This window comes from Gossypium raimondii, chromosome 2, assembly GCF_025698545.1.
Source record: "Gossypium raimondii isolate GPD5lz chromosome 2, ASM2569854v1, whole genome shotgun sequence".
NCBI lineage: Eukaryota > Viridiplantae > Streptophyta > Magnoliopsida > Malvales > Malvaceae > Gossypium > Gossypium raimondii.
In genome coordinates, this window is record NC_068566.1 from 32,285,081 (window position 1) to 32,293,894 (window position 8,814).

At 32.1% G+C, this 8,814-nt stretch overlaps 1 protein-coding gene across 1 annotated transcript; it reads left to right on the forward strand.

Moving 5' to 3' along the window:
• Nucleotides 1-777: 777 nt before the first annotated feature.
• LOC105788397 (uncharacterized) lies at nucleotides 778-3,206 on the forward strand. The gene is made up of 2 exons (XM_012615283.2): nucleotides 778-1,586; nucleotides 2,381-3,206. The coding sequence occupies exons 1-2, from the start codon at nucleotides 838-840 to the stop codon at nucleotides 3,027-3,029; spliced, it is 1,398 nt and encodes a 465-aa protein (XP_012470737.1). The 5' UTR covers nucleotides 778-837; the 3' UTR covers nucleotides 3,030-3,206.
• The last annotated feature ends 5,608 nt before the right edge of the window (nucleotides 3,207-8,814 follow it).

The following is an 8,814-nucleotide window of genomic DNA, read 5'->3' on the forward strand; positions in this document are numbered from 1 at the left end:
TACGTAACCCATAAATTAGTAACACTACTATCAACTATCTCACACACGACAAAACCTTATCACGTGCATCCAACTCATATCAGCGTAATTGTGAAATTTCCCCCTAAAATTTTACCTACATCTTAAAACTCCAATAAAAATATTAAAACTCAAATTTGGCTTAATCTGATTTGTCCGTATTAATTTTTTTATTAATTTTTATAATTTTTTTTAAAAATATAATATATCAAAAATATTGAAATAGATATTTCTCAACAAATTTAAAATAAATTAAAATAATATGTATATATAACACTAAGATATGTGCAACTTAACAAATAAATACCTCTAAAATAATAATAAAATTAACAATAAAATAAAATAGTGAAAAAACAATAAGAAGATAGCAATAAAAAATATAAAAATAATATTTTATTTTTACATATTCGAATAAGGTGGGCTCAGATAAAAAACCTTACTCAAAATTTGACCCATTTTCTACATAAGTTTTATTTTTTTATCTAAACTTATTTTTCAACCATATATTTTTATTTAATCCCTTTTACTTGTAACCATGGACTGGTCTAATTATGACTTTTAAGGTTGATTTTGAGTCCATAATTTGATATGAAAAATTTTAATCATGTGATACAACTTAAAATTATTTCAAAAATATATATAATATGAATATAAAAAAGATAAAGCACATAAATTATCACTAAAAATAAAATTTACTTTGACAGAAATGCCCTTAAAACGGCCTATTAACCCTAACATAAAACCCTGCCTTGTCTTTCTCAAAACTCTGCAGTCTCTCACAAAACCCTAAACCCTGCCTTTCCCTTCCTCAATCATCCAATGACGGAGCTGAAACTCTCCGAGAGCCGAGACCTGACCCGAATCGAACGCATTGGGGCTCATTCCCACATACGGGGCCTAGGCCTCGACTCCTCTCTGGAGCCCCGTGACGTCTCGGAAGGAATGGTGGGCCAAGCACAAGCTCGTAAAGCCGCCGGTGTCATCCTCCAAATGATCAAAGACGGTAAAATTGCTGGCCGTGCTATCTTATTAGCGGGACAACCTGGAACTGGCAAAACTGCCATTGCGATGGGCATGGCGAAATCTCTTGGCCTTGAAACCCCTTTCTCGATGCTCTCTGGCAGCGAAATCTTCTCCCTTGAGATGTCGAAAACCGAAGCTTTAATGCAAGCGTTTCGAAAGTCCATCGGAGTAAGAATCAAAGAAGAAACTGAAATAATCGAAGGCGAAGTCGTTGAAATCCAGATTGACCGGCCGGCAGTTTCTGGGGCGGCTTCAAAAACTGGGAAATTAACGCTTAAAACGACGGATATGGAGACCGTTTACGATTTGGGGGCGAAGATGATCGAGGCATTAGGGAAAGAGAAAGTGCAGAGTGGAGATGTGATAGCTATTGATAAAGCTTCAGGAAAAATAACGAAGCTTGGAAGGTCATTTTCAAGGTCGAGGGATTACGATGCTATGGGTCCGCAAACAAAGTTCGTGCAATGTCCAGACGGAGAGTTGCAGAAAAGAAAAGAAGTCGTCCATTCTGTTACGCTTCATGAGATCGATGTTATTAACAGCAGGTAAATTCTAGCTTATCTTTGGCAAAAATGTGTACCCTTTTCCTGATTTGCGGCTTTGTTGCTGTATTTAATATGATTTCTGGAGTCTTTTTTAACTTTTTCTGTAACTAGAATGCGAAGTGGTTCTTCCATTGTTTATCTGTTATTGTTCTGAAATTAGCGTAGAGCTGTTATGAGCTGTTTTGCTTCTGAAGTAAAATATAGATAGGTTAACAAAAACTATGCCTGGATGGAGAAACCTGTAACATTTTGGAAGAATTAACCAGTTAGGTGATTTGATTTACATGTTTAAAGCAATCTAGTGATGATTCTATTCTGAAATTGGATGCTGCATGTTAAGAGCTCTGGGTAGGGATGAAGAAGGTTAAACACAATTAGCTTGTAAATAGATGATTCTTCACAATGGTTGCGGGTAGCTTCTTCCAACGTTTATGCCTTATGGACTCAACATATGTAGCGTTCCTTTATACTATCTCTATATATCTTTTGTCATGTTGTTCAAGCAAATGTGATGGTACCATTGGTTTGTGATTATTAGGGAAGAATTTGTGCATGGCAGTTGTCTGGTATGAACATCATAACTTGTTGAAATTTATCTCCCTAGCGTAAAATTTATCCCTAGAAAACATTACTGTGAGCTCAATGTATGTATATCCGGTGCAACTTTTCTTTAGGTAGCATCTTTGTTAGTCTGCCTTATAGGATAATAGACTTAGAGAAGTTTTATGTTGTTTTAAAATAGAAAATCATCTATTTTTAGTCATCATCTCATGTTTCATTATGTTTGAGTTCAGAACCCAGGGATTTCTAGCTCTTTTCACTGGGGATACTGGTGAAATCCATGCTGAGGTGAGAGAACAAATTGACACGAAGGTGGCAGAGTGGAGGGAGGAAGGGAAGGCTGAAATCGTGCCTGGTGTTCTCTTTATCGATGAGGTTCACATGCTTGATATCGAGTGCTTTTCTTTCCTGAACCGTGCTCTTGAGAATGAGATGGCCCCGATATTAGTCGTTGCTACAAATAGAGGAATAACTTCAATCCGTGGCACAAATTACAAATCCCCTCATGGAATTCCAATTGATCTTCTTGATAGACTACTAATCATCACTACTCAGCCTTATTCTGAGGATGAAATTCGTAAGATTCTAGACATCAGGTGCCAAGAGGAAGATGTAGAGATGTTTGAAGATGCAAAACAACTGTTGACCAAAATTGGGCACGAGACCTCCTTGAGATATGCTATCCATCTGATCACGGCTTCTGCATTGAATTGCCGGAAGCGAAAGGGGATGGTTGTGGAAGTGCAGGACATCACTCGTGTTTACAGTCTATTTCTGGATGTAAGGAGATCAACGCAGTACTTGATGGAGTACCAAAAAGAATACATGTTCAATGAAGCATCAATTGTTGATGGTGGGGATGCTGATGCCATGCATGATTGATAGTTCCTTGACTTATGGTTATCCCATGGCGCTACTGCAACTATTATTTGGTAGTTTCACAGTGAATTTTTATGCTATACCGGGTCTTAATCCCGTGGTAGTATCTGTAAATGAAAGTGTTGGATTTACGTCCGGATGAATTTTTGAATTATAACAAAACTGAACTTCCGTTTTCAATTGTCCTTCAAAGATTAATACCATTGCCTGTGGTCAGGATCAGGATGCTCTGAAAGTTAAGCATGTCAAGTTATGGGTTTTCTACCACGTCTCAGATACTTGTCACACTGTTCTTTGCTGTGACTATATCTTGTATGCATGGCAGACACAGGCCCTAAACGAATTGCATAGAAGCATAATAACAGGAAACATATGAGCAATTCAAGCACTATTTGGCAAACAAATATTTGACTGTGGGGATCAATTGAATATAATCTAAAACTCCAGCTGTGCGTATGTTTTAATGACAGTTACAAGGACATCGTTGGTTGAGACTCGCACAAAATTAAGTTGATCTAACTAAATTTCATACTATTATTTATTTATCTACTTCTTAAACCAAAATAATTATAATTTACGAGTATTATAATCTTTTTTATTTATTATATTACCGTATTTATTATTTTAAATACTTTTTATTTATTTATGAGATTTATCACATTTATAAATAAAAATTTTAACATATTTGATTTAATAAATTTTATAACAAAATTTATGACACTTATAAACATGAACCCTTATTCTATTAAAATATTTTTAGTAAATGATTTTGTATAACAATAAATAAAAATTAAGTTTTATATTAAATTATTTTATATTTATTAGATAAAAATTACTTCATATTGAGCTATTATGTTTCCATCAACCAATAAAGTAAAAAGAATATATATATTAATTTTTGTTTTAAATAGCAAATTTAATTATTTATATAAAAAGTAACTTTATATTTTATATAAAATTTTTATAGATAATACATTTATATAATTTAGTATATTATAATTATATTAATTATACGAACTATTATGATTAATTTATTAATTATTAAAAAATAGAATAGGGAAGAATTTAATTTACCCTATATCAATTTTTATAGTTTGTACAAATGATTTAATGACAAATACGAATATTTCGTGAGCAATATATTTTTAATCATTAAAACAATTAGTTATTGTTTTAAATAATACGATCCGATCTCATGTTTGATTTCGAGTCGTATTTGCGTTGCCCAATCGTCGACGAGAAAGTATCGTTTCAATTAGCAAGTTGTTTATAGTTGGGTAAGTATGGGAAATATCATTGAAAGTTAGGTTTAAAATTGGCTAAGTGTTGAAATTAGGTTCAACTAACAAGGAATTATAAGAAAGTTAATAGTTTTTGGATGGAATGGAAAGAAATGGTTCTCAAGCGGCAAGAACGAACCAAAATTAAGAAATGCTGACCCGGGACTTATATGGCTTAAGTGGTTTTGGATAGATGAGATAAAACATTGACCCACTATCTAGGGAGATAGGAACCTTAGTATGAAGGTTTGAACGCCACACTATTGATAGTGATAAGTTCAGATTAAAAGAAAGAACAAGTTGACGCCACTAGCTTTGTAGATAAGCCAACAAGTCTTTAAACGAATTTTGAGAGAAACAATTCTCACAAAATGATATAATTATATCCAATAAAATGTCAAAAGTCCCTTTACAAAGTCTGATTTCACCTATTTATAGTGCTAGAATAGAGTAGCTGAATAGTCACAAGTATTCATCTTAATGTGCTAATTAAAAACTGAAATAAAGTTCAAGTCTCTTGGCATTCTTGAACCAAAAAACTCCATCATTGAATTCACTTCAAATCAGCTGAATGAATGTCCTTTAATGCTTGAAAGATGACTCTTGAATTGTCCCTTGGCTAGCCAAATAGACACTAGCTCCTTAATGGTGTTTTGAATGCTTGATTTAATCTTTTGAAAGAGCAAAAACAGTTGGTAGATGAAAGGGTTGTTGCCGAATTTTAAAGGGTGTTATAATGCTCTTTAAAACACCTTAAATGATGTATAAAACCTCCTTTGTAACAGCTCCTTTTGTATCCAAAAAATACTTGAAAAGTCACTTCAATTAAGTTGTAACAGCCTTGAAATGTAACGGTTGTAAGCTGAAGAGACACCTGCAATAAACACATTAAAATGAACTTATTAAACATATTTAAACACTAATTAAACATATCAAAAATAAATTCTTAACTTAAATAAATGAGCTAAACATATGCATCAATTATTCCAGCAACTAGTTAATTAAAGAAGCAAAAATAAATAAACTTAAACTCATGCATCAATAAATAATCCTAGTAACAAGATTAATTAAAGGGTAAACTACAAAATAGTCACTTTTGTTTACCTCAAATTACATTTTAGTCACTTATGTTTAAAATGTTACATTTTAGTCACTTATGTTATCATTTTGTTACGAAGCGGTCACACTACTGTTAAAATTCGTTTCCTCCTTAACGGAAGTCCTATGTGGCAGTCCAAATAGGTTTTAAATGTCAACTTGGATGTCTAGTTGTTGGGATGAAAATATGTTTTTAATTAAATAAAAATCAATTTGGACAGTTACGTAGGACATCCAAGTTGACAATTAAAACACATTTGGACTGCCACGTAGGACCGCCGTTAGGGAGGTAACGAAGCTTAACGATAGAGTGATCACTTCGTAACAAAACGATAACGTAAGTGACTAAAACGTAACATTTTAAACATAAGTGGCTAAAATGTAATCTGAGATAAACAAAAGTGACTATTTTTGTAGTTTACCCTTAATTAAAAGCAACACTTATTAAATAAAGTTCAACAAAAACACTTATTAATTAAACTAAGATGAGTTGAATAAATGTCCAGCAACTCATTTATTAAACTAAGATGCTTAAATGCATGGTTTGAAATGCAAACTAAATGAACAAATGAGTTACTTAATGCAAGATTTAATTTAATGATGCAGACTTAAACTAACATGGGAGTTACATAATGCATGTCATTATTTATGATGCATACTTAACTAGCATGGAAGTTACATAATGCATAACTTTATTAAATGCAGAATACACAAAGTGCAAGTCTAAAATTAAAAATATGCAAACTTATTAATTTAAATAAAACTATATTGAATTAAAAAGTCTTTAAAAACATTGACCTAATAATCAATCAGGACTAAGAGATGTTTCATCTTGCACTTGGACCCTTCAAGTTTAGGCCAATTCTGATGTCGGCGAGTTGTGTCAAAACATGATGCGACCGGGTTCGCATCATGAAGTATAATAAATATGACAAAAATACTTTAATTATGAGTTAAAATTTTTTATTATAATATTTGAATTTTTAAATACGTTAGTATATTTAATTATGCTTAAAATTTTGAATAAAAATATTACTTTATACTAATTACAATAATTAAAAATACATTATTTAAAAACTAGTAAAAGTATTAAACATGTGTTGCACATAACCATAAAAACAAGTCTAATGTTCTCCACAAACAAGGAAATATTGCTTCCGTGACGTACTTAAAATAATATCATTTGTCTATATAATTTTGACACTTGATGATTAAATAATTATAAATAAAAATTAATTTCAGGATAATTATAATTGTTCACTAAATTTAATTAATATATTCATTGGAATTTTATTTTTTTTGTGAGGAAGAAATTCAATTAATTACATCTTTTTTATTAAACATTTTTTTAACCTCCTCAACTTGGCTTAGAGTTAGACCCGAATTTGAGAGATTACACCGGCCACCAAGATGGCCCAATAAACTATTGGAGTTTTTAAAACATTTGTTTATCTTTGGAAGAAACATAGTCTATTTTTAGAAAAACTCACAAATTAAATAAAACCTGACTAAGTTTAACATTTTTCTTGTAGCGATGATTTCCTTTGAATACTTAGCTAATTCCTAATTTATTTATTACTCAAATTTTTATTATAGTGTAGCAGCGGAAACAAAATATTTGACTTAGTTTCAAATAAGTAAAATCAGAATAGTTTTAAGCTAAATTAATTCTACATCCATGTTTTGTTATCCTAAATTCATATTAAATAACATGCATGCTAAATAAACTCAAAATAAATGTCTCATGCCACAATTCAAATAAAGCGATACAGTTCCCAAATTAACAGAATTTCAAATAATCAATCTAAACTACTTTTATAGTAAAAAAAATTCAATTCGAGCCAAGTCCTCCGTATGTCGAGTTCGCGTTCTAATCTGGTGAGTTATCTATAAAGATGGAAATAAAATAGGAGATTGACCTATGAAGCTCAGTGTGAATTCAACCACAAGAAAACCAATGTAAACAGTGGACAAAGCATTCAGAATATCAACTCATAGAATAAATCGCAATTGGATAGCAATATAGAATATCAGAAGTGCAGAACAATTCATCAACATAATATCTTAGTGTTATAGCCATGTAAATGCTTATGAATTCAATGCAATTTCAATTTATCAGGATAGGTCTTACCCAACTCCACTACACTCCATGGTAGGAGTTCCCCAAAACTCCTCTACCTTTACACCACGGTGTGGATGAACCACTAAGCGTTGTAGATGAACTACTAGTACGATGTAGATAAATCATTAATCAGTGCAGATAAAAGTGACTAGTTCATTGTGGATAAACCACTATTTGGTGCAGATAAAAGTTGTTAATACGATGTGGATTAACCACTAAACGGTGCAAACAGGCGGCTAACACTTCCTCTGTTCATATCGTCCTACCCCATACAATGCAACATGACATGCTATAATAGATCAGTACAGCAACATTAACATGCTTATAACAAGTATATACAATAGCAATTATCATGCTTATAACATATCATAATAGTAACAATAAACTTGCTTAACGTGTATTCGACTTAACAATAGTAGTTAATCAGAATTAGAGTGGTAGTAAACAAGTAATGTTCTTATATCAAACATATTCAATAATAATTTAGTCAATTAGATCATGGATTCCAACATTATTCATATTATTAGGAACTTAATTGAATAAAATAAAATACTAAAAATAGTTCGAAAACCATTCAATGACTAAATTGAACAAATCATAAGATTTCTGAGCAAAACTGTAAAATCTAAAAAACAAAGGGACATGGTCATGTGACTTGGTCGTGTGGGGTGCTATAGATCGTGTGGAGAGGTTACACGGCCGTGTGGAAAATGCAAACATAACGTACAGGGGAGACACAACCGTATGGTAGGCTATGCGGTTCACAAACTACACTAGGGTTTCTATGGCACATGGCCATGTAGAGGGTCGTGTGGCCCACACGCCTATGTGGCAGATTGTGTAGCCCTAATCCTAGGCACAGTTTGCCTCGATTCACTTGTAAAAGAATATACACCTTTCACCAAAAGCCCAAACATCGTCTCTTGCGTTCAAATCTGATCTAACGTACCTAAAGCAAGTCCTTCAAACAATATATTCACATGAATTAACAATTATTTTCAAGATTTAACAAGATTAATGGAAAAATTTGACAAAAATCACAAAAGATTGTAAAAGATTTATTAGCTTGAATAAAAAATTACCCTTGGATAGAAGTACTACGAAATTTCGAGATTTAATCATAGGGGTTGAGATGTACTTACCGATTTTTGACAAAAATTAAGGATGCTACTTGACGACAATTCTAACACCGTTAAGAATTTAAGAAACAGGGTTGATTTGATACGAGAAAGAAAATAATCAATAGTTCAAGGATGGAAATGTGCTATAATTATGAGAGAAAAGAGGA

Coding starts and splice junctions, on each gene's coding strand:
- LOC105788397 (XM_012615283.2), top strand. CDS start 838: ATGACGGAGCTGAAACTCTCCGAGAGCCGAGACCTGACCCGAATCGAA. Junction 1,587..2,380: donor ATCGATGTTATTAACAGCAG/GTAAATTCTAGC, acceptor GTTTGAGTTCAG/AACCCAGGGATTTCTAGCTC.